This window comes from Maniola jurtina, chromosome 25 (assembly GCF_905333055.1).
Source record: "Maniola jurtina chromosome 25, ilManJurt1.1, whole genome shotgun sequence".
Lineage (NCBI taxonomy): Eukaryota > Metazoa > Arthropoda > Insecta > Lepidoptera > Nymphalidae > Maniola > Maniola jurtina.
In genome coordinates, this window is record NC_060053.1 from 6,635,715 (window position 1) to 6,663,473 (window position 27,759).

General features: G+C 38.6%; 2 protein-coding genes across 2 annotated transcripts in view; one reads left to right on the plus strand and one right to left on the minus strand.

Moving 5' to 3' along the window:
* The window catches only part of LOC123878205 (protein enabled), a 79,294-nt gene extending 62,389 nt beyond the window's left edge, over positions 1-16,905 (minus strand). The window contains exon 1 of the mRNA XM_045925327.1: positions 16,369-16,905. Coding sequence (XP_045781283.1) covers positions 16,369-16,373 — 5 coding nt within the window. The 5' untranslated portion in view covers positions 16,374-16,905. The remainder of the gene's footprint in view (positions 1-16,368) is intronic.
* A 795-nt stretch (positions 16,906-17,700) lies between these two features.
* LOC123877969 (tubulin-specific chaperone E) lies at positions 17,701-27,064 on the plus strand. The gene is made up of 7 exons (XM_045924918.1): positions 17,701-18,161; positions 20,207-20,313; positions 21,000-21,179; positions 22,369-22,783; positions 23,892-24,023; positions 25,454-25,610; positions 26,497-27,064. The coding sequence occupies exons 1-7, from the start codon at positions 17,814-17,816 to the stop codon at positions 26,808-26,810; spliced, it is 1,653 nt and encodes a 550-aa protein (XP_045780874.1). The 5' UTR covers positions 17,701-17,813; the 3' UTR covers positions 26,811-27,064.
* The last annotated feature ends 695 nt before the right edge of the window (positions 27,065-27,759 follow it).

The following is a 27,759-nucleotide window of genomic DNA, read 5'->3' on the forward strand; positions in this document are numbered from 1 at the left end:
CCAGGTTTTCTCGTGTGATCTTAGGCATTTTACTAAACACAAACGATGGCGCTTCTACATAATTATAGTTAGTCTATAGAATGTTTACATTCAGTGACACGGAGCGTCTATTGAGATGAATCCGCTCACAGGAAGCTGGTTGTATGTCGCGTGTGATTTAAATATCACTTGTTACTATGTCATTTGAACAATACATTCGCATTATTCTCACTTTTTTAATACCTACCACGAAAATAATAGTTTTTTGGACCATTTTATTGGACCAATAATTAATTAATTAACTTACAAATGTGTACTCCGGATTTACCTGTAAAAGAACAAAAATATTAGTACACTTTTATTTATTCATTCAGATACAAGTTAGCCCTTGACTGCAATCTCACCTGGTGGCTGGTGGTAAGTAACCATGCAGTCTTAGATGGAAGCGGGCTAACCTGGAAAGGGGTATGAGAGCATTCATTAAACCCATACAGTTTTCGTTTTACACGGCATCGTACCAGAATGCTAAATCGCTTAGCGACACGGCTTTACTTGTAGGGTGGTAACTAGCCACGGCCGAAGCCTCCCACCAGACCAGACCAGAAATTTATAAATTACAAACCCCTGCCGAGACTCGAACCTGGGACGTCCCACTACTAAGACCACAGCTTACCACTGCGCCAGGGAGGCCGTCAAAACCTGAGAACCAAGATCCAAACAAAATCCAAAGAACCAAATCAAGACACCTTTGAAAACATTATGGAGAACTGTCAGGTATGGACATGGTCACGATGTTTTCCTTCACCGTTAAAGCAAGTGATATTTACTTGCTCAAAATGCACATAACTCCGAAAAGTTAGGTGCATAGGTAGGTATGATATTTTTTTTTTAAAGAATATTAGCCATGTTAAATGACTAATATTCCCCTTTCCTCTCCAACTAAGCGTCAGGCTTGTGCTAGGAGTAGGTACGGCAATAGTGCAACGGGCGGGGTTTGAACCGTCGACCTTTCGGTTTTCAGTCCACTCCTTTACCGGTTGAGCTATTGAGGCTCTAACGCTTGTGCGTCGATCGACATTTTTTGTTAAGCTGGCTGGTATCATTATTTTTAAGTTTGACATTTTTAGCTGTCCTTTTAGTCTCTGGGATTAAAAATAGACTATAGGCAATAGTCGGCTACGCTGGCCAAGTCCAAAGCCTCAATAGCTCAACGGTTGAAGAGCGGACTGAATTCCGAAAGGTCGGCGGTTCAAACCCCACCCGTCGCACTATGGTCGTACCCACTCCAGGCACAAGCTTTACGCTTAATTGGAGGGGAAAGGGGAGTATTAGTCATGATTAGCATGGCTAATATTCTTTTAAAAGAAAAAAATTGGCAAACTCCACACACCTTTGAGAATATTATGGAGAACTGTCAGGCATGGACAATGGACATGCTAACGATGTATTCTTTCAGATATTTACTTGCTTAAAACAAGTGTAAATTAAAAATTTATAACACCCCCGACGATCCAAAGTATTTGAGTTTTCCAAAACATCATTTTCAAATAAATAATTATGTATTTAGGCAACGTCCATCTTGTTATTTGTCTATTGACATAATATTATGAACCTAACGGTTATCTAACCTTCTTTTCTACAAGAAAACTAGAAAAGAGCTGATAACTCTTAAACGGCTGAACCAATTTTTTTAGATTATAGCTAAGAACACTCTCGATCAAGCCACCTTTCAAACAAAAAAACTAAATTAAAATCGGTTCATTCGTTTAGGCGCTACGATGCCACAGACAGATACACAGATACACAGATACACACGTCAAACTTATAACACCCCTCTTTTTGGGTCGGGGGTTAAAAATATTCCGACGAATTGAGAACCTCCTCCTTTTTGAAGTTGGTTAAAAATGTACATAACTCCGAAAAGTGCGTAGGTATGATAAGTACGTCGGTCGACGTAGCAAAGTCACGCAGAAATCTTAAAATCCAGGCTCCCATTCACGAGCCGTATTGCCCAACAATAGCGCTGTGTAAACTATTCACTGCCCGACTGGAGTCTACAGTCTACGCCTCGGGGTGACTTGGCATGAATAGCTTGCCTACATCCACATCGTTTCAGTTCTTAGACCCCAGAAAACTTCGATGGAATACGGGTATTAAAAATTCTGTAGATTTTTAAATTGAATGTGGCTTTGGCTTGATCGAGAGTGTTCTTAGCTATAATCCAAGAAAATCGGTTCAGCGGGTTGAAAGTTATCAGCTCTTTTCTAGTCACTGTACCCTATACTTGTCAGGGGTGTTATAAATTTTTAATTTACACTTGTATTATAAGTATACATAAAAGCTGGTCTTTTGTCTCGTGGTGGGATAATAAATAATAGGTATGTATAATTTGTATATGTATGTACTTCAAAACGACAGCAGTCCAAACATTTGTTATCAAAGTGGGGCTTCCCGATTTTCCGCATGATTTGAAGTTATCACCTGCATCATATGGCCCCGTTGGCCCCGTTTTAAATTACTCGATCAACAGCTGTTTTGATGACGCCATGTGAATTTTTTGATTAGTTACATCGATTGCCGATAGATGTCGTTAGTAGTAAATTAATTTGCTAATTAATTGATTGTTTATCTTTTATCAATACAAAATTAAGTCAAAAAACCGGCCAAGTGCGAGTCGCGCACCGAGGGTTCCGTACTCGGGTATTTTTTTCTGACATTTTGCACGGTATATCAAAAATTTAAAACCTATACATAGTGCATAAATAAAAAAGTTCGTATACTCATTGGGTTATTTATTATGATACCCCACTTACTCGTAGTATAGTTATCTTACTTTGAAAATTAAAAGTACTAATTATTCGTTCATGAACACATTTTAATTATTTTTTTGTGATGTAACCACAAATTCACGGTTTTTGGATTTTTTCCTTTACTAATAGGGCTCTGTTTTTACGATTTGGTTACGGAACCCTAAAAATATCAGGGAGACAATTTATAAAGAGTTCAAGAGACAGATTAAGAGTACATTGACCCAGAAACTAAACAATTCATTACAATACAATACAGCACCTGACGACAGTCAAAAGTACAGCCAACAATGATTTGTACATTTGCATACATTATTATGACACTTGCTAATGAAACAGACTGTACTCGGGTATAAGATAAAGCAAAGTTCACACTTTTTATTGCAGCTTGTATTCTGCTACATGTTAAAAAACCGACCAAGTGCGAATCAGACTCGCGCACCGAGGGTTCCGTACTCGGGTATTTTTTCCGACATGTTGCACGATAAATCAAAAACTATTATGCATAGAAATAAATAAAAATCTGTTTTAGAATGTACAGGTAAATAGCTTTCATATGATACCCCACTTGGTACAGTTATCTTACTTTGAAAATTGAAACATATTTTAATCTTTTTTTGTGGTGTAACCACAAATTCACGGTTTTCAGATTTTTTAACCCCCGACTCAAAAAGAGGGGTGTTATAAGTTTGACGTGTGTATCTGTCTGTGGCATCATAGCTCCTAAAATAATGAACCGATTTTAATTTAGTTTTTTTTGTTTGAAGGGTGGCTTGATCGAGAGTGTTCTTAGCTATAATCCAAGAAAATCGGTTCAGCCGTTAGAAAGTTATCAGCTCTTTTCTAGTTACTGTAACCTTCACTAGTCGGGGGTGTTATAAATTTTTAATTTACACTTGTTCTCTTGTGTATTCATAGTGAATCCTAACTAAATATGAGTGCACACTCGACCTAACCCAACTAATTGTAGGACACGGCTCATGTACTGTAGCCGGTTAATACATGTCACGATAACATCCGGTCGGATGAGCCTATTAAATCATGTGTACGTGGTCAGGACCTCTAACTGTAAATGAGGGTGCAAGTGCATGAGCGGTAGCGATCCTATATTATAATCAGTTGTGTGAAGACAGAACTGAGACGGGGCTTGCATTTTTTTTTCCAAAAGAATACTAGCCATGTAAGTAATGACTAACATTCCCCTTTCCCCTCCAACTAAGCGTAAAGCTTGTGCCAGGAGTGGGTACGGCAAAAGTGCAACGGGTGGGGTTTGAAGCGCCGACCTTTCGGAATTCAGTCCGCTCCTCAACCATTGAGCTATCGAGGCTCTAAGGCTGAGATCTATAGAGCATACTTTGACTTTACTCCGTACTAAGTTTCAGTTAAAACGAGATAGATTTATGCCAGTTGTATAACGCTGTCTCGTTTTAACAGTGTGCTTTGAGTTTGCTCAGACTTGCTTCAGTTTAGGATTTTCGTAGTTATTTTAGAGTTGAGTTGAGTTTACTAAGAGTTACCGATTAATTAGTTAGGGCTTGCTCTGCGCTGCGCTCCGCCATATGTGCGCCGGCCTTAAGTGATCCTATAAGAATTCCGTTTTTCCTTTTAAGATACGGAACCCCAAAAATAAAATAGACATCGTTCGATCTTATAACTTGGCCCAAACGAAATTGCATCATACTTAATATTACCGAGCAATGAACGCTCGCGAAAAAAATGAGGCGACCACCGACATAATATTAAAAGGTAGGCGGATTTCGCGACGGATCATACTCCATAGTTAACGAGCTTTAAACTTTAAGAGAATCGTCTAGTTGTAAATTTTCATGCTAAAAGCGATAAAGTTTTTCTCCCCGTAAATGTAGTCCAATTTTCATAATTTTTAGGGTTCCGTACTTCAAAAGGAAAAACGGAACCCTTATGAATCACTGTGTTGTCTGTCTGTCCGTCTGTCGTGTCTGTCATGGAAACCTATAGGGTACTTCTCCTTGACCTAGAATCATGAAATTTAACACGTAGGTAGGTCGTATAGCACAATTAAAGTAACCACACGCTTTTCAGATCAAAAAAAAATTAAAATGTGTTTCAATTTTCATAGTAAGATCACTATACCAAGTGGGGTATCATAAGAAAGGGCTTTACTTGTACCTTATAAATCAGATTGTTATTTATTTTAATGCATAATAGTTTTTGATTTATCGTGCAAAATGTCGGAAAAAAAATACCTGAGTACGGAACCCTCGGTGCGCGAGTCTGACTCGCACTTGGCCGGTTTTCGAAACACCACGGTTTTAAAAAAATATGGTGTCTAATCTCAGACTTATCGTTTACTATATAATATACCGAAAAATTGAGGAAAACACAGAACTTTCATTACAAATAAAACTATTTCAAAATGGTGCCATAGCTGCTGTAGAGATAGACATCGGCTATGGTACAAATGTAAATTAAAAATTTATTACACCCCCGACAAGTGAAGGTTACAGTAACTAGAAAAGAGCTGATAACTTTCAAACGGCTGAACCGATTTTCTTGGATTATAGCTAAGAACACTCTCGATCAAGCCACCTTTCAAACAAGAAAAACTAAATTAAAATCGGTTCATTAGTGTAGGAGCTACGATGCCACAGACAGATACACACGTCAAACTTATAACACCCCTCTTTTTGGGTCGGGGGTTATAAATATTCCGAACTGTATGATTGTTAAATTGTGGCAGCGCCTTAATTCGGTAAAAGCACAAAAACACCTTATTAATCGCAGCCTATAAAGGATATCTATTGTTCCATTGTGTTATGTAACACACTTATCAAATGACCTTAACCCATTTATTACACAATACATTAGGAAGCGACGAATTCTTTGGTCATTACTCATTATCTAGGTGTCGAAATCCACTATAATTTGTCAAAACACTTTCTTATAAAAGCGTTGACGTAAGCGCCATCATTTTGACAAATGGTTGTGGAATTAACCACATGGCAATAGTAGTTCACTCGGGAAAAAGGACTTTTCGGGTTCCGTACCTCAAACATAAAAACGGAAACCTTACAAGACTTTGTTGTGTCTCTGTCTGCGCGCCTGTCGTGTCTGTCAAGAAAAACTATAGGGTACTTCCCGTTGACCTACGAGTAGAATCATGAAATTTAATAGGTAGATAGGTTTTATGACACAAGTATAGGAGAAAATCCGGAAACCGTGAATTTGTGGTTACATCACAAAAGATAATTAAAATATGTTCATGAACAAATATTAGTATTTTCAATTTTCAAAGTAAGATAACTAACTATACCAAGTAGGGTATCACATGAAAGGACTTTTCGTGTACATTCTAAAACAGATTTTTATTTATTTTTATGCATAAAAGTTTTTGATTTATAGAGCAAAATGTCGGGAAAATATCCGAGTACGGAACCCTCGGTGCGCGAGTCTGACTCGCACTTAGCCGGTTTTTACCCGACTGCGGCGAAAAGAAAAGGTTATGATTTTTTGACGTGACAACGTCTTATAATTCGATAGAGCCGGCTGCACGCACGAAAAAACATGACTCATGCGGCGTTACCTCGCTCTGAGGCGTTCCATGTAAGGCTTGAAGTGCAAGCGAGAGCGCGGAACGAGCGACAAAGAAGCACAATCGGCCTTTGTTGTCACGTTCAACTATCGTCAGTAAACCGACTTTATAGACAACCAATTTTTAATTTACAAGATAGGTCACACAATGACTGCATCGAAAGTAAAACCAACAACCAACTACTAGGAAATCATAAAAATTTAGAAGGTAAAGTACTAAAAAAAATGGGACAATCTCAACCAAAGATCTGTATTGTCCAAGATATGAACTAGTTTTTACTGAATAGCCTTCAAAGCGGTTTCTAGATACTTGGCCAATGATAAAGACGCGAAAGCTCTTTTGTCGGGATTGAGGCAATCAACTGTGGAAGGCTTCAGTAATAAAGCAAAATAAGAATACCGTTAGGTGGCGGTTAGAGAAAGGAAGCCATTTTGTACCTATTTGTAACTAGCTGTGCCCGCGACTTCGTTCGCGTGGAATAGTGACTTTTCGGGCAGCATGTACGTTAAAAATGTTCGCCGTGATTCTTTAAATTGACATAACTTTTTTATTTATGAACCGATTGACATGAAATAAACACTAAATGCTAAGTGAAGCTTACTACAATATATTAGTGAAAACCGTATCTAAACCGAATAAGCCGTTTCTGAGATTAGCGTGCACAGACAAACAGACAAACAGACAAAAAAAAATTAATTACAATTTCGGGTTCGGCATCGATATAATAACAACCCCTGCTACTTTTTTTTATATATTTCCATTGTACAGACACCACTTTTCTACAATTTTATTATATGTATATATATGTATAAATAACTATCGCCACATTTTAAAGGTCAGTTCAGACAGGCGCTTTGCATCGCCACTGTTTTTTAGGGTTCCGTAACTCAAAAGGAAAATGGAACCCTTATAGGATCACTTTGTTGTCCGTCTGTCGTGTCTGTCAAGAAAACCTGTACAGTACTTCCCGTTGACCTAGAATCATGAAATTTGGTAGCTAGGTAGGTCTTATAGCACAAGTAAAGGAAAAATCCGAGAACTGTGCTTTGTGGTTGCATAACAAAAAAAAATTTTCATGAACAAATAAATAATTAGTATTTTCAATTTTCAAAGTAAGATAACTATACCAATATGAAAGAGCTTGTACTTGTACATTCTAAAACTGATTTATATTTATTTTTATGCATTTAAGAGTTTTTGATTGATCGTGAGAATTGTCGAAAAAATACCCGAGTACGGAACCCTCGGTGCGCGAGTCTGAATCGCACTTAGCCGGTTTTTATTTTTGTTATTTGATGTGGGATGTTTTTAAGGTAAAAGCGGTTAACTTCGTAATTCGTCTGGTTGTCATAGCAACCTTTGAGATGAATAGATGGATAAGTATCAGATTCCCTTTGGTATCAAATGCCAGTACGGTAACCTCCACCGTGTACCTATAGCGTACATACCGTTGATATAAGAAACTAAGAAACCCACTAAGAAACGAAATCTTGGGCATTATCTAGTAATCAATTTATGTTTGGTGAGAGGTTTCGGCCGTGGCTAGTTACCATTCTACCGGCAAAGTGGTACCGTCAACCGATTTGGCGTTACGGTACGATGCCGTGTAGAAACCAATATGGGTTTTAATAAAAACTGCCATACCCTTCCAGGTTAGCCTACTTCCCTCTTAGACTGCATCATCACTTACCACCACGTGAGATTGCAATCGAGAGGTTACTTGTATCTTAATAAAATAAAAAAACTTGCTTGATTGTAATCGATAAACCGAAACAAAAACTAAACTGAAACTACTGAACCGATTTTAATAATTCTTTCACCATCAGAAAGCTATTTTACCCAGAAATAACACAGACTTATGTACCGCGGGAGAAGTCAATAATAATTCGTTGAGTTGAAATCCTTGGAGACCTGAGTGGCAATTTATTACAACTCGTTCTGTCCGTAACGTCTGAAACTTGTATAGGAAACTAGAATCCATTTTTAGGGCTCCGTATCTCAAAAGGGACAAAAGGAACCCTTATAGGATTTTTTGTCAGTTTGTTGTTGTTTGTTGTTTGCCCCACTCTGTTGTCTGTCTGCCTGTCTGGCGTGTAAGTCAAGAAACGTATAGGGTACTTCCCGTTGACCTAGAATAATGATATTTAACAGATAGGTAGGTCTTATAGCATAAATAAAGGAAAAAATCCGCATATATCGAGAATTTGTGGTTACATCAGTAAAAAAAAATTAAAATGAGTTTCAATTTTCAAAGTAAGATAACTGTACCAAGTAGGGTATCATAATATGAAAGAGCTTTACCTGCACATTCTAAAACAGATTTTTAATTATTTTTATGCATAATAGTTTTTGATTTATTGTGCAAAATACCCGAGTACGGAACCCTCAGTGCGCGAGTCCGACTCGCACTTGGCCGGTTTTTTTATACTTATGTACTGTAGAGATGCAAGTTCCCTTTTGAGTTTTCCAACTTTTTACTTAGTGTCTACAATGTTGTTTATTTACAAAGTTTGAAGCATTCGCCATATCTTCCAATCCTGTCGAATTCGTATGATATCCTATATCGGTATCCTTATATAATATAACGACCGATTTTTAACCGACTTCCAAAAAGGAGGTGGTTCTCAATTCGACCCGTATTTTTTAACCCCAAACCCAGAAAGAGGGGTGTTATAAGTTTTACATGTGTATCTGTGTGTTTGTTTATCTGTCTGTAGCATCGTAGCTCCTAAACAAATGAACCGATTTTCATTTAGTTTGTTTTTGTTTGAAAGGTGGCTTGGCTTGATCGAGAGTGTTCTTAGCTATAATTCAAGAAAATCGGTTCAGCCGTTTGAAAGTTATCAGCACTTTTCTAGTTATTACTGTAACCTTCACTTGTCGGGGGTGTTATTTTTTAATTTACACTTGTTTTATTGTTATTTATTATAATTGATTTTGACCCTGTACAAAGGCACGTCATCCGATAACAGTATTCGTCGAATTTTTACAAGATTTACTTAGATACTTTTAATAGAAAAGATTACTAAGTTATTTCCGATAAACTTAAGTGTATTTGAGGAATCGGAGCTTTATTGACTCGCGTTTCAGGAATGCTATGACTAACTTAACGCTGACACATCGGTCGCGATTGCAAAAAAACATATCGCCGACGCAAATATACCGTTTACATTTAACACCCTTTCTCGTAGCCAAGTTATGGCTGGCTACTTAGTACTTATATGACACTTTGAATTATAAGTATAGATTGTTACGGCTATACTCACGTATTTAGTCAAAGTAAATTATCGATCGACTAGTTTCGAAATTCGAACCCATCGGCCTTTTTACCCGACTACGGCTAAATCAAATGGAAAGAATATAATTTTAGCATTCTATGTATGTATGTAACTTTGTATATATGTTGTTCCACCGTAGCCTGTCTAAAATGGAAGCGGGCTAACCTGGAAGAAATATGGCAGTTTGGTTCTACACGGCATCGTACCGGAACGTCAAATTGCTTGGCGGCACGGCTTCGCCGGTAGGGTGGCAACTTGCCACGGCCGAAGCCTCCCACCAGACCAACATGGTGAAAAAAATAAATGATGAAGCATTTACGGGCATCGTCGTTTAGACTCAGAAGTGCATATTTCTCAAGTGACTTCATGAGAACTATGGACACATCCTATTACCTGTAATTTCATACCTACTACCTAAGCACTTACAAACACTAGCTTCTGTTGACAAAATGTCATTAATAGCAAAATCAATCTTAATTCTTATCAAGAAGAGTCTATATTGTAATGGAGTAATATACGCGTGAATCACAAGTAATAAATCTTATCTAACGTATAACTTCCTTCTATCCATATAATCACGTCACTTTTATGGATAAGACCATTGTATAGCAATCATACAGTAATGACATTGCATTCTACCTAGTGAGTGATGCTTTTTAACACGATTGCCCATACCGAATATTTTTAAGATCACTTTGATGTCTGTCTGTCTGTCCGTCTGTCGTGTCTGTCAAGAAAACCTATAGGGTACTTCCCGTTGACCTAGCATCATGAAAGGCAGGCAGTAAGGTAGCACTTAAGCACAACTAAAGGAAAAAATTGGAAAACCGTGAAATTGCGCGAGTCTGACTCGCAATTGGTCAGCTTTTTTTAATGAAATTTTTTTTTATCCTTGCATTGCTTTCACGAGATCCCACGGCCGAAGAGATCCTTTTGGTGAAAAAAAAAACATGGCGGCATTAAAAACGCTCGCGACACCGCACTCTCGATATAATCAGTGGAAATGGGACGCGACCTCGTTGCATCGTGCAGGGGGTGCACTGAGGGCACTGGAATGGATATATACAAGCACGCTGGAAGAGGTGTGGAAGAGAAAATGGCAGACTTTACTTTTTGTGCCGATTCCAGCGTACCGGAATTTAAATTTGACACTGTGTCACATGTAGCTCGATTCTGGTACAATGACAGCTACAATGTCACGATTGCAATCTTCTCTGATTGGTTGACGCTCGCTCACTATTGGCCACAATGCATTGTTGCAACAAAAATAGCATAACCGATTACAACAATTTCGATTGTAATAATGATTGATGCAGGTTTTACGGAATCTAACTGCCGGTCTTTGTGTTGACGCTATGTTGACAGATTTAGTCAGCGAGAAAATAGCGAAAATCAAGCTGATTCAAAACAGGTCAGCAATCGCAGGTCTAGCGTACTTTTATTAGCAAAGGGCAGTGGCTGAGGAGTATAAGTCATTGCTCTGAAGGTTGTTCACACTTTAAGAATTTAGGCAAACGTAGGGGGTTCTTACCTTACGTTAATCTTTTCAAAGTTAAGTTTCAAGCAAAATTATCTTACAATATCACATGCTGATGAATTCCTTCACTAACGGTGAAGTGAATCCATCGACATGCCTGAGAATTTTCTATAATACAAGGAACCAAAAGCTTAATTTGCTATAATCCGCCAAACCAAAGAAATCTGTATGGTGCAACATAGCATGCGACATACACCGCCCGCCCTCCTACTGATAAACATGCAGGAAAAGCCAGCCACCAAGCAAGTCACACGCACCACCACCACGCAGCACCACACAAACTCCTTGGTTCCTTGTATATCATGGACTTCCGCAAAATAACGCCTGCTTCTATACTACATTTTCCATAATGTCCTCGACGATGACGAAGTTGCCTATCCGTATTTGGTCAGCGTGGCAATAAGGAAGTAAAGTTAGTAAGTTTGGATGTAGGGGGTAATCTCCGGAACTAATGATCTGATTCCGAAAACTTTGTCACAGTTTAAGAACCATAGTCGATATTAGAGCTAATTTCTTAAACTGGACCCTTTCAAGTAAAGGTTTTTATATAAACCTGTGAGGATGATACTGCCATTGTCACAATTAAAATGCCATAAGCCTACTTTGTCCTATTAGTTTACAAAATGCGAAAAACCAAATTAAATTTGAATTTCGCGGGCACGCCCGTCGCTTGCCCCTTAACTAGGTTTGTATTAACAGGACTCTCTCCGTCACTTACTCCATACAATCGTAGTTCCAATTTCATTTGAATATCAAGCAACCAAAGTCCATGAAATCTTGCAGACATATTCTAGAAACTAATATCTGTGCCTGTGGTGTTTTAGATTTTTAACCCCCGACCCAAAAAGAGGGGTGTTATAAGTTTGACGTGTGTATCTGTGTATCTGTCTGTGGCATCGTAGCTCCTAAACTATTGAACCGATTTTAATTTAGTTTTTTTTGTTTGAAAGGTGGCTTGATCGAGAGTGTTCTTAGCTATAATCTAAGAAAATCGGTTCAGCCGTTTAAAAGTTATCAGCTCTTTTCTAGTTACTGTAACCTTCACTTGTCGGGGGTGTTATATCTCTATATTTCTCTTATATTTAAATATCATCTGATATTTAAAAGTCAAATGCAACGTATGCGTTTAGTAACCGGTAAAAAATACGTGTCACCTTGGCACAGTTAGGTATGGTTGTTAACGGTTATTACGTGACGATTCGCTGAAATCATCATTCGTTACTGTCACTAATTCCTTGGTTTTCTTGGTTAGGTAGAAAATTGTTAGAAGCATTACGTAAATTACAAAAAAGTGGTGTCTGTACATCTATACTAATAAATAAAATTGGAGTGTCTGTAATTTCCAAATAACTACCTCATATTAAGCTCATACGGTTATTTGAACGATACCTAGACCTACCATAACTGAATCACACGTTTTTAAAATTTTTGTCTGTCTGTCTGTCTGTCTGTTTGAAAAGGCTAATCTTTGGAACGGCTGAACCGATTTTGACGGGACTTTCACAGGCAAGTAGAGGATTGTCCAGGGCGTAACATAGGCTACTTTTTTAACCGACTTTCAAAAAGGGAGTTGTGTTTTTCTACCTATGTACACAGAAATCTCCGAGATTTCTGAACCGATTTGCGTCATTTCGTTTTTAATCGATAGAGGAACTTTGCGACATTGTTTCATAAAAAATTTGGAGTCCAACTCCTCAATCCTGATGCTGCAGGGGATCTGACCAATCCGCGCGGGCGAAGCTGCGGGCATCAGCTAGTTGGAAATATATAAAAAAAAGTAGCAGGGGTTGTTATTATATCGATGCCGATCCCGAAATTGTAATTAATTTTTTTTGTCTGTTTGTCTGTGTGTTTGTGCACGCTAATATCAGAAACGGCTTATTCGATTTAGATACGGTTTTCACTAATATATTGTAGTAAGCTTCAACAGCAGTAGTGTTTATTTCATGCCAATCGGTTCATAAATAAAAAAGTTATGTCAATTTAAAGAATCACGGCGAACATTTTTAACGTACAGAGTACGTACTACACGCCTCGCGCCTGGGCGTCCGTGGCTATATAAAGCGCGCTGAGAGCTATTCCACGCGAACGAAGTCGCGGGCACAGCTAGTTTGTAATATAGTACAACTAGCTGACGCCCGCGACTTCGTCCGCGTGGATTTAGGTTTTCGAAATCCCGTGGGAACTCTTTGGGTTTCGGGGATAAAAAGTAGCCTATGTGCTAATCCAGGATATTATCTATCTCCATTCCGAATTTCAGCCAAATCCGTCCAGTAGTTTTTGCGTGAAGGAGTAACAAACATACATACACACACACACACACACACACACACACACACACACACACACACACACACACACACACACACACACACACACACACACACATACAAACTTTCGCCTTTATAATATTAGTGTGATAGTGTGATTATTAGTTGTGTAGGCATAGTTTTTGCACGATTGAGTAACAAACATCCACACATTTATAATATTAGGATTAGGACATTAGGATTTTTGTACTATTTAATTGCGTAAACGACATCTATGCGTAGCTATTCAGTAGCTCATTAGGGATGTAAAAAATTACACCAAAACAATATGATTGTCATTAGAAAGGTCGTCCCGGGAATTCGCAGCGCACTAATTGTTAATAATCGTCCATCCGTACATTAATTAGCTGTCCCGGTGTCGACGCCTATTTTACGAGTACTAGCTACTCCGCTACTAGCTGATCCACCCGACTTCTCTCGAGTGAAAGGTAGTTGTAGTCTATAACTATTTATATGACATCATGATCAATAGATCAACAGTTAACAGGGCTCTCTCCGTCACTCGCTTCATACTAACGTAGTTCCAATTTCATTTGAATATTAAGCAACCAAAGTCCATGAAATTTTGCAGACATATTCTAGAAATTAATATCTATGTCTGTGGTTATCCAGATTTCTGTTAAAATATTCGGTTTCAAAGTTACGCGGTCTTAAAAATTTACATACAAATCTTTGAGCCCCTGTAATTTTAAAACTACATATTTTTAGAAAAATCTAAAACACCACAGACACAGATATTAGTTTCTAGAATATGTCTGCAAAATTTCATGGACTTTGGTTGCTTAATATTCAAATGAAATTGGAACTACGATTGTATGAAGCGAGTGACGGAGAGAGCCCTATTAAGGCGCACTAAACGGGTCTAACCGCGAAATTAAAATTTAATCCACTGTAGTGGATATGGTACCTAAAGCCATAGACTCAATAATTAACAAAGTAAGCAGTTAATTTGTGTCTACTGCAGCATTATAATTTTAATTAGTGGATGGTTTATGAACGGTATCATTACAACTCCATATAGTCTAATCAAATAGCTTGTGCGGACTAATTAATTAGTTTTTAGCTCCACTTGGAAAACTAAATACTGTACCCAGGTACAGTTATGTTGTTAATCTATTATTATAAACTTTTTTACGCCCATTATGCTGTTAATCTATTTAAGTAATATTATAAACTTTCTTATCAGGTTCAGGGATTATACCTATTCCCACAAATGACTTTTTGACCTCAGGAAGGTCCAAAAGTCATTTGTGGAAATGGGTATAATCTTTTATAACAAAATTCCTCAGCCAATTTTGGACTTGCCTTTACACAGGTTCAAAAAATCTATTAAAAATATGCTCCTGAGAAAAGCATATTATACTATCGAAGATTATGTAAATGATAAAAAAGCGTGGATTTGACCTGCAATTCGCTCCAGCAATGCGCAGGACTTCAATTGCTTTTATACATGGCATAATATTGTATATCAAATCTTTGAAAAGAGCAACCGCCGAGTTTCTTGCTGGTTCTTCTCGGTAGGAAAGGCATTCCGAACCAGTGGTAGATGCTTTTGACGATTCAGAAGAACTTGTAAAAGTCTAATTGAATACAAATATTTTGAATTTTGAATTTTATGCCTGTGATTTCGTTTACACATACTATACAGATTTAAAAGCATTTGCATTAATATGGTATTCATAGCCTTCAGGGAAACACATACTGCACCTGGAAGAGGCGAAAAACACCTCAACCACGAAACTGCTGCCGTTCCTGGTGGCAATTAGTATTGGATAAGAACTTTAAAACGGTGGAGATCACAATAAATTGGCAACAGTTAAAGTGACACAGGGTCTGAAGTGCCCTGCAGCCGCCAAACCAAGGAGAAGGTGTTCATATTATTAGAATTCTATGAAACTTGATAGTTTTTAAAGCATTAAGTAAGATAAGTATGTATAATGTATTAATTCTAATGAACGACAGATAACCATGTCTAAGTGTGGAAAAGAAACCCCGGACAAAGAAGATTATATTGTATTATAAATTGTACATATTATAATGTATTATAAAGATTATATTGTATACAATTTCAAATAATTTGATTGCTTTAAAAAAAATATAGAAGACAAACAAGCAGGCAGGCCACGTAGTGTACTCTTACCAAAACAATGGTTATGATAAGATTTTTTTTGGTTTGGAAGTTATTATCTAAGTTGATAATGATAATCATAGGATTAATTTATTCTTTAATCAAAAAAACCAGAGTCCAGACTGATACAATATAAAAAATTATTTATATAAGGCAAAATTGACAAAATTAAGAATTCAATTTGAAAATGGAATGTTGTGTTCTTGATTCAAAAGGGTGGGGTGTTATTACTCACATACTAACCCTTGTGGCCCTATTATACTCTATAGGGTCATCCTATAGAAGCACCCCATTTCTAAGAAGCAATTTCGCCCCCATACAGAATGCACTTTAATAAATTCAAGGCCAAACAAACAAATGAAAGGGAAAGACAAAAATACATTGTACAATACGTGTGGGGCGCCCCATAATAAAATATGTTGAAAAAAATCGATAGCTCGCCCGAACAGATACGTTTTCTTACACTATTCAACGCTTGAACGATTCCTACGCTAAAATATGCACTGTTTTTCTGCAATCCCATTCATAAAAGTGCAAATTTAAAATCGATAAGTGGTGTTTACATTACAACTTCGCGCGAGAATCAGTACAACAGAATACAGATGCGTAAATAAATATTCTAAATTTAAATATAGAACGACGCGTGTATGTACTGTATGTAAGCACACTATAGAGAATTTATTTGTTTTCCTAAAAGCTCGCAAGTTGCAGCGGTTTGATGAACTTTGCTGTACGTACCTCATTTTGATAGAATCCTTTGTCGTGATTAATCCGACTATAGCACGACACTCAACAATTGTTCACTTAAAAACTGCATATTATCACAGACACAAACCGACATTTTATTGTATTATCGACTCGAGCTCACGTCCAGTGGATTGGGGGTGGCCATTTTTGAGAAAAAGCTCACTGCTCAGCGCAATTTTTTTGGTTTCACTGACTTCAGACTTCAGTCTTCTTCGATTTTGGAAACGAATGACAGAAGGACGCTTGCACTGCGCGAACACGACGAGCGAATTAAAAAAATATTTAAACCACCGGCCACAGTTCACACACCTCTGGCGAATTGACGTTTGCGATAGAAATGTTTTTATACACCACGGCACAGCTGTAGTATTATACTTTCAACACATTTTTACAATACCTATATAAAATAGAATACAATATCACAAAAAACTGAAGTGTTTTTTACAACACGAGTGTGCTATTCGATACATATCCGGAAATAAAATTTACATTTTTGCCCTTATTTGCTGGACTTCTATATTCGGTCGCATTATAACGCTCGGTCGCCGTGGTTGCCAAGACAGACCACCGACCCACGATCACCTCTGGGGAGGCGATTGGTCGAAATTGAGTAGTAACTAGATTATTCGACATGGGGTAATATAATGTCTTACGTTACGGGCGCCGCCGGGATAAATCCTAAGCGTTAACGAGGGATGTTAGAGTAACTCCCGAGCGTAGCGAGGGTGTTGCATTTAGAATCCTGAGTGAAACGCAGGGTTTAGGAGCGCCCAAGGCGAATACAGTATCCCCGCGTTCAATACTCTAGTTCTCACACCTCGCGAGAGAATAAAATCAAAACTTCCTATGCTGTAGGTACCAAGTTATTTAAGCATATGGAAGCGGATTATTTGAGCGGCTTATAGCAAATTAAGCTTTTGATTCCTTGACTTCCACAAAGCAACACTTGCTTCCATATAATTCTTCAAAGTTGGTCACCCATTTATTTACTGAATTAGAATAACGTTGCTCAACCAGCACAACCGATCGACATTATATTGTATTTGGAGCTAGGGCTAAAAATCTATTCTAAATATTTTTAGTTCAAATAACGATATGAGCTTAATATGAGGTACCTACATAGTTATTTCTAAATTAGAGACAGACACTTCAATTTTAGTTATTAGTATTAGGTCTGTGTACATCAGCTTATCGTACGATAACTTACCGAATCGATCGATAACAATATTATCGAAGTGTTATAAATCGCGAATCACCCTGCATCCCAGAGCCGTAGAAATAGCGAGTAATTAAAAAGAAAACTGACAGCTGATGACCACAGACTAATAACATAACAGTAGATGACTCAAAAGAAAAAAGACAAACAATAGCTTCTCCCGAAAAATCAGTCTGTTTTTCTTTTGATAAACAGTTCCTTTTTCGAAAACTTGAAAAGAATGGTGGGCGCGATGCCTATTGATTTAATACCGAAATTTTGCAACGGTGCTATGGACAGTGTGAACGGCGGCGAGGATATTGAATACCAAGTGTCCGTGGGCAGCCGAGTGAAGTGCAATGACGATTTCGGTACTGTAAAATACATTGGGGAGGTCCAGGGATATAAAGGGATATGGTATGGAGTGGAATGGGATAACGCTGAACGCGGTAAACACGACGGCTTTGTCGACGATATTCAGTACTTTAAAACCACCAAGAAAGGGGCTGGTTCCTTTGTACGTCCGAACAAAATTGCTCCTCTCAGAACTTGCGCTGAAGCAATTCGCAAGTATTATGGAGATCAGGAGGTAAGAACTTGAATAAATAATTTAAAGTACGCAATAGCATTGTGTATGTGTACAGATTTCAAGTTGTGACACTTTACTCCCACACAAAGTTGCTTAACTTGATAAGTGAGTAATAAGTTAGCATAAATATTCTTATTGTTACTATTCCTTGGTTCTTTAAGTGCCTTGTTGGTCTAGTGACTACCTAATTTGGCTGCATATTTTAAGGTTTCTGATTTGGGGTTGGGCCAATAAGTTTTATAAGAAACTCCCCATACTTAGCAGCTAGTTGGAAAGTTCTCAATGAAATAGCCCTTAGAATTTGGGAAGCATAAAGGCACAGAGCCTGATAACCCTTTGATTGTGTTGGTTTACATCCCAACAGGCTATGAGAGTGAGGGAATAGTATGCAATAGCAGTGCGCGTCATGTGAGCATACCTGAAACTAAACTGGCAGGATTCAAACGTGAATTCTGCCACTTCTGCAATTTTTGGCATGTATTTGAAAATTATTAAGAAAAAGAGGTCGCCCTTGACAGAGATGGGAGGATGACATACCAAAAACAGCAGGGAATTAATGGCAAAGTAACGCTAAAGAAAGACCTTTATGGAGAACCCTGGAGGAGGCCTACGCCCATGGGCAGATGGAAAAAAGGCAAAAGAAACAAAACACCATTGTCAAAAAGTTCTTTATTTGTTTAAAATATATGTGCATTAATGTAGTTTAATTCCATGTAATTCAGTAAATAAAGGCTGATATTATTACTAGCTGATACCCGCGACTTCGTTCGCGTGGATGTAGGTTTTTTAAAATTCCCGTGGGAACTCTTTGATTTTCCGGGATAAAAAGTAGCCTATGTGCTAATCCAGGGTATAATCTATCTCTATTCTAAATTTCAGCCCAATCCGTCCAGTAGTTTTTGCGTGAAGGAGTAACAAACACACACACACACACACACACACACACACACACACACACACACACACACACACACACACACACACACACACACACACACACACACACACACACACACACACACACACACACACACACACACACACACACACACACACACACACACACACACACACACACACACACACACACACACACACACACACACACACACACACACACACACACACACACACACACACACACACACACACACACACACACACACACACACACACACACACACACACACACACACACACACACACACACACACACACACACACACACACACACACACACACACACACACACACACACACACACACACACACACACACACACACACACACACACACACACACACACACACACACACACACACACACACACACACACACACACACACACACACACACACACACACACACACACACACACACACACACACACACACACACACACACACACACACACACACACACACACACACACACACACACACACACACACACACACACACACACACACATACACACACACACACACACACACACACACACACACACACACACACACACACACACACACACACACACACACACACACACACACACACACACACACACACACACACACACACACACACACACACACACACACACACACACACACACACACACACACACACACACACACACACACACACACACACACACACACACACACACACACACACACACACACACACACACACACACACACACACACACACACACACACACACACACACACACACACACACACACACACACACACACACACACACACACACACACACACACACACACACACACACACACACACACACACACACACACACACACACACACACACACACACACACACACACACACACACACACACACACACACACACACACACACACACACACACACACACACACACACACACACACACACACACACACACACACACACACACACACACACACACACACACACACAAACTTTCTCCTTTATAATATTAGTGTGATTATTATAAGAAAAAGAGTAGTTAAGAAAGTGAAGTCTTAAATTATTTGCAGGATGAGACTGTGGCAGCGCATCGCAGGACTGTCATCAATGAGTGGAAGCGTGAGATGGGAGCACCCTTCATTGAAATGGTCGGCTTTGAGAAGATACACCAAAAGCAGTACGTATTATACTAAGTGACCATTCAGTAAAACTTGCAGAAGTCCCTGTCAATGAATAAAGGCAGATTCACACCGTGCACGTACACATGACACGTGCGTAGTGACGTGCGTAAATCCCTAACACCGGGTTACGCACACGTCCACGCTTTACACAAGGGGTGTGCCATGGTTCATACAGCTCTATACATTACAGCGCAATGGTACGCGCTACGTCTACGCTTACGCAGCCTGTGTGAACGAGCTATAAGGCAGTAAAGAGGTGATCTTATTAAGACAGAAAAACAATGGCATTGATTCTGATGTTTGTTTCTCTAAACTAAATTTAGAGTATCTGCATCTTTTTCTTTTTAATATTGCTAAAAATAGGAACCTACATACATGTACATAGACTGCTAGAATCATATGGAATCCTCAGGATGGAAAATGAATTTTAAATTTAAAGGCTCTAGTGTACTTTACAAATATAAACAATAAGCTCACCTCTGGCATCTAAAGTTACAAAGTTTGTTCTAAATTAAATTGTTTGTCTATGCTTTTCAAATTCTAGGATGCAATTAAAACTTTGATTTTGTGTATTCCTCCAAGATAATCCTCTAAAAAATATTACATACAATAGAATTGGGAAAGCAAAAAGAATTTAGAGGACAAGCTTGGGTAAATTCTAAAATATATTTTTTTGTTGTAGAAAGTTCGATCGTCTTCTCGAAGTTTGCGTCAGCAATCAGAACATAGCAAAAGCAGGCGACGTAGCATCGCTGTGCCCCAACGTGCGAAGTCTGGACGTCTCTCAGAACCTGTTCTCCAACTGGCGTGAAGTCATCCAGCTCTCAGCCCAGCTGCCCGATCTCAGAGAGCTGAATGTCAGGTAGTTATATTGCTAGCCTTTTCTAGCATATAGAACATGTGTTGCTATCCTTGTCCTAAGATACGCGCAGGCGACGTAGCATCGCTGTGCCCCAACGTCCGAAATCTGGACGTCTCTCAGAACCTGTTCTCCAACTGGCGTGAAGTCATCCAGCTCTCAGCCCAGCTGCCCGATCTCAGAGAGCTGAATGTCAGGTAGTTATATTGCTAGCCTTTTCTAGCATATAGAACATGTGTTGCTATCCTTGTCCTAAGATACGCGCAGGCGACGTAGCATCGCTGTGCCCCAACGTCCGAAATCTGGACGTCTCTCAGAACCTGTTCTCCAACTGGCGTGAAGTCATCCAGCTCTCAGCCCAGCTGCCCGATCTCAGAGAGCTGAATGTCAGGTAGTTATATTGCTAGCCTTTTCTAGCATATAGAACATGTGTTGCTATCCTTGTCCTAAGATACGCGCAGGCGACGTAGCATCGCTGTGCCCCAACGTCCGAAATCTGGACGTCTCTCAGAACCTGTTCTCCAACTGGCGTGAAGTCATCCAGCTCTCAGCCCAGCTGCCTGATCTCAGAGAGCTGAATGTCAGGTAGCTATATTGCCATCCTTTTCTTTATATAGAACTTGTGTTGCTATCCTTGTCCTAAGTTACTCCCAGGCGACGTAGCATCGCTGTGCCCCAACGTGCGAAGTCTGGATGTCTCTCAGAACCTGTTCTCCAACTGGCGTGAAGTCATCCAGCTCTACGCCCAGCTGCCTGATCTCAGAGAGCTGAATGTCAGGTAGTTATATTGCTAGCCTTTTCTAGCATATAGACGTGTGTATTGCTATCTTTATCCTAAGTTACTCACTGGAACCAGCTGGTGCTGCAAATTTCCTTCTCATTCTAGCATATTGCCTAGTTTTTTATTGGTACCTAAGTATATTTTATCACACTATTTTAATGTTTGAACTATTGTGAATGATTTCCATTTTAAGTATTCTATTATACTGTCAAATTGAAAGGTAAAATTCCAATAACCAGAGTGAAAGTTTTTTTTTTCATGGAAGGATTCAGTTAAGGCTCTAATAAAACCCTCCTGAAATCAATTCCTAGCTATGGCCATGTCCTGCACATTGCCATTTTAGCCTCGCAACTCATTGAGCTACAAGCTACTCATATTTATTAAATAAAGTATAAAATATTTTCATTCCAGCAAAAACCGTATGGCCATAGACATGCCAGAGGAAACCTTAACAAAACTGTCCATCAATTTTGCCAACTTGGAAAAACTTAACATTTCGGTATGCGACTACGAATGGTCAGACATCCTAGCACTTTCTCATCTCTGGCCCAACGTAAATGAAATATTGGCAGCGTATAACCGAATAAAAACCATAACCCCACCAGAAGATACTTTACATGTCCTCAAGGTATTGATTTTGGATGGAAATCCCATAGATTCATGGCGCGAAGTTATGAACCTTGGTATGTTGAAGAACCTCAAGGTTTTGAGTTTGAACGACTGTCATATTGCGGAAATAAGGTTTAATGATTACCCGGGGAATGGAAAAGTGGACGTTTTTGAAAATCTGGAGGTGCTATTTTTGAACAGGGATAGAATTATTGATGTAAGTAATCTTATTTTGCATTTTTAACCCCCGACCCAAAAAGAGGGGTGTTATAAGTTTGACGTGTGTATCTGTGTATCTGTGTGTCTGTGTATCTGTCTGTGGCATCGTAGCGCCTAAACGAATGAACCGATTTTAATTTACTTTTTTTTGTTTGAAAGGTGGCTTGATCGAGAGTGTTCTGAGCTATAATCCAAAAAAATAGGTTCAGCCGTTTAAAAGTTATCAGCTATTTTCTAGTTTTTTTGTAGAAAAGAAGGTTAGATAACCGTTAGGTTCATAATATTCAAGTGTCAATTGACAAATGTCAAGCTGTCAAGATGAACGTTGCCTAGATATACATAATTATTTATTTGAAAATGATTTGTTGGGGGTGTTGAAAATTTTTAATTTACACTTGTCAATCTATTTATTCATTACAAATCGGTCAAGTGCGAGTGGGACTCGCACACGAAGGGTTCCATACCATCATACAAGAAATAGCAGGTTATTTTTTTATTAATTTAATAGCTTATGCCCGCGACTTCGTCCGCGTGGACTACACAAATTGCAAACCCGTATTTTATCCCTTTAGGGGTTGAATTTGTAAAAATCTTTTCTTAGCGGATGTCTACGTCATAATAGCCATCTGCATGCCAAATTTCAGCCCAATCTGTCCAGTAGTTTGAGATAGCTCAGTCAGTCAACCAGTCAGTTAGCTTTTCCTTTTATATATATAGACTAAAGTGTTATTTCTTGGTATGGAACCTTGTGTGTTCGAATCCAACTCGCACTTGACCGGTTTTTATTTATATTAATTATATCTAAATCTAATTTTGGACTTCGTCTGTGTTGGCGTTTGCTGGCGCGCGTGCTCTGCCTTTTTGGAGTGTTTTTTTTTTTTAGAGTTTTGTGTTTTACTGGTGTTTTTGGTGGTGGAACTGACTGGAAAGCGCTCTAAAGGGGTGCCGCGCGTGTGTCGGCGAGCGAGTTCACAGACGAAGTCATACTTATATAATTTCCCTTACTTGTAAATACATAACTACAAACTTGACATTGGCTAATCTTTGTTAAGTCAGACGAGAGAGAGAAAAAAAAATCAGATTTTTTTTAAATTTTCTATTTCAAGTGGAGATCAGTCAGCGAGTTGGATAAGCTAAAGTCATTGAAAAAACTATATTTCCTCAAGAACCCCGTACAAAACAATGAAGACTACGACACTGGCTCCCAACTTATTATAGCTAAAATTGGAAACCTCCAGGTATGTATAACATACTTCATTATTATCATCATCTTATTAATTTTTATGCCATTTTAATCATTAACTATTATTATTTAGATCCCACAACATATTTTGTAGACTTATTTTATCATTGTACTGTACTGATCTGACTTTCGTAAGCGATTTTATAAGTCTTAATCGAAGAATAATAAATACAAATACAAAATACAAATCCCAACCCACATAAAATACATTTACTTATAAAAATCTTCTTATAAAATCCTTCATTCTCTTGGTGGTCCATACAGTAGTTTCTGAGATTAGAACGAAAAAACAAACTCAGCGCAGCGGAGGAGTCACATTATTCTTATCTATGTTACGGGCAATTTGATAAGTCCGGGCACTATTAATAATGGCCGGTCTGTATTAATAATGCCCGACTCAATTGGGCAATGTGATTAAAACAACATGATTAATCACTTTTCCCGGCCATTATGAATAAGGCCCACCCTATCTTGGGCAAAGTAATAAAATAGGTGAACTGTAGTGTTTTTGTTTATTAAATGATAAAACCTAACCTAACCTTTTTTTTTTTTTATACGTGGGAAAATCTTCATGGATACCACCATATCCACCAGTGACTGGCGAGGCTCCGCCCACGCCGGGCACTTAGCCAGCGTATGTTGTGCCGTGTCTGAGACACTACCGCACTGGTGGCATTCCTGTGGGCTCTCTTTGCGCCACCCTGCACAGGTATCTTCCAAAGCACCCGTGCCCCGTAAGAACCTGTACAAGGTGGAACGTGAGTGCTCCATGCTTCCTCTTCGTCCAATCCTCGAGGATGGGATGGATAGCTTCGATAATCTTATGACCAGCAGTGGGTGACTTGAGCCTCCTCTGCCAATGGAAGAGGAGTTAACCTAACCTAAGGCCCTCCCCCCGCACGTACGCGCCCCTGCCAACGGCCGCGGTCCAATTTATCACATTGCCCAGCTACAAGTAGGAAATTATTCATACAGCCCGGTCCAAGTGATAAATTCAAGCTATCTTAAACACTGACTTATTACATGGACCACGGGCCGTCGGGAATTATTAATAATGGCCGGTCGAAGTGATAAATTAATCACTTTGCCCATCGCTCTTGGGCATTATTAATAATGGCCGGTCCTTATTAATAATGCCCAGTTAATCACGTTGCCCGTAACATCCATACTTCCATACTTAATATTATAATAGCGAAAGTGTGTCTGTCTGTCTTTCTGTCTGTCTGCTACGTTTTCACAGCCCAACCGCTAAACCGATTTTAATAAAATTTGGTACAGACTTGGGATACATCCCGGGGAAGGACATAGCCTACTTTTTATCCCGGAAAATCAAAGAGATCCTACGGGATTAAAAAAAACCGAAATCCACGGCAGGTGAAGCCGCGGGCATCCTCTAGTATTATATAGTGATTTAAATTTTTTCAGGAACTGAACGGCTCAACTATAACACGGGAATTACGTCGCGGAGCGGAATACGACTACATGAAACGTTATGGCGCTGAATGGAAAATGGCACAAAACGACCCTCAGAAAAAGATGGCATTCGATCTAGAGCACTGTCGCTTCCAGGAACTTATTAACAGTGAGTATTGATTAACTAATTTAAAAAAAAAGATTCCGACGAATTGAGAACCTCCTTCTTTTTTTGAAGTCGGTTAAAAAACGAAATAGAGCATACTCTCTGTAGAGATTCGTCATACGTCATCGTGTATTCAATATGGCGGATAAAGAACACTGTCGTTCCAGGAACTTATTAATGGTGAGTTGAGTATTGATTAATTTTACTGTTGCAAACAAAATAGAGCATACTCCATGTCGTGCCTTGTGATACGTCATCGTAAATTCAATATGGCGGATAAAGACGTTTGATTTAGAATACTGTCGGTTCCAGGAACTTATTAATAGTGAGTATTGATTAATTTTACTATGTTGCAAACAAAATAGAGCATACTCCAAGTTGTGCCTTGTGATACGTCATCGTAAATTCAATATGGCGGATAAAGAAAGACATTTAAGGTGGAAGCGACGGGCCTGCCCACGAAATTCAAATTTAATTTGGTTTTTCGCAATTTGTAAACTAATACGACAACGTAGGCTTATGGTATTTTAATTGCGACAATGGCAGTATCATCCTCACAGGTTTATATAAAAAATCTTTACTTGAAAGGGTCCAGTTTAAGTAATTAATTCTAGTATCGACTATTCTCACAAATTAGGCGGATAAAGAAATTTGATAACCAACATAGTGGACTATGGCCAAAGCCCTTCTCTTTCTGAAACAAATAACTAACTTTATACTTACAAATGTACTGAAAAACGTATAATAATATTATGTGCGCACTTAAAATGAAGCTATCGGTGCTATTTGAAAATACTCGCCTTCGGTTCGGTTATTACACTGCGCCTCGACTTTAATTTTCTACTTTGCGCACTTGCAACATAAATTAATATTATAATTTTATTTACAGAATACGGCATCCCAGACGACAGCTTACTAGTCAAACAACCAAAAACAACCACACTAACTTCGCAACTCCTAGAAATAACACTCAGAGACGAAAACGGGAAATCAATAAAAAAGAAATTCCCCTCCACAATGGCAGTTCAGAAACTGGTAACACTGGCGCAAAGACTTTTCTCAAAAGGCAATAATGGCACACCCACGCTACATATCGTCGATGAAGCAATGAAAGGAGCCGAAATCAAATTGGATAATGTTATGAAAGACTTAGCATATTTTTCCATCAAAAATGGCGACACAATCATCATCAGATTCAGATAATTTCGTTACTGGCAACACAATTTATTAAAAATAAAATTAATTTTAAAAGCCTAGAACCTAGAGCCATGCTGGCATTTAAAAAAATAACAAGAGGCAAGTGGGCAATAATCTGTGGAGCCATTAATTAATTAAAAAGTAAATGAAAGAGGCCAGAATCCAGAGCCATATAGGCCAGTTAAAAAAGCTGCTAAATTATTATAGTTGGCGCGAAAATTGTTTTTTTTTTCAAAAGTTCAAAGTTTAGCTTTGTAAATAAAAAGAAAAATTAATTAACCACATGATAAAATTTTATTAATGTACCTGTATTTATTGCGAATTTTATTTTACAGAAATAAAGTACCACTATGTATTTTTTATTTGTGTATTATTATTGCGTCCTTCACATAGTATACAATTATCTATTCAGGTATTTTAATCTACTAGTGGTTGGAATTCAGAAGAATGCTTCAAGAAACTTGGCAACTTTTTTTGACGCTACCAAAGGTTCTGTACCATCATACAAGACTACTTACCTACCTACTTTTTTTGATTGCATGGCAGCCATTTTGAAATTTTCATTATTTGTTACTAGAGGATGTCCGCGTGGATTTGGGTTTTTAAAGATGTGGGAACTGTTTGATTTTCCGGGATAAAAAGTTGCCTATGTCAATTACAGGGACTCAAGCTACCTCTGTACCAAATTTCATACAAATCGCTTAAGCGGATGGGTTTTTGGGAATCCCGTGGGAACTCTTTGATTTTCCGGGATAAAAAGTAGCCTATATTCGTCCCCGGGATATAAGCTAACCGTGTACCCAATTTCGTCAGAATTGGTTAAACTGTTGGGTCGTGAAAAGGTAGCAGACCGACAGACGGACACACTTTCGCATTTATCCTCCCTATCAGGATCAGGACCTACAGGGTCCCATTGGCATTCATCGGGTACGGACCCTAAAAATGTATAGTTTTG

What these genes read in the sequence shown, in the direction of transcription:
- LOC123877969 (XM_045924918.1), top strand. Translation starts at nt 17,814, where the DNA reads ATGGTGGGCGCGATGCCTATTGATTTAATACCGAAATTTTGCAACGGT. An exon ending in GAGAAGATACACCAAAAGCA is followed by an intron (nt 20,314 to 20,999) that starts GTACGTATTATA and finishes TTTTTGTTGTAG; the next exon opens with AAAGTTCGATCGTCTTCTCG. An exon ending in ACAGGGATAGAATTATTGAT is followed by an intron (nt 22,784 to 23,891) that starts GTAAGTAATCTT and finishes TTCTATTTCAAG; the next exon opens with TGGAGATCAGTCAGCGAGTT.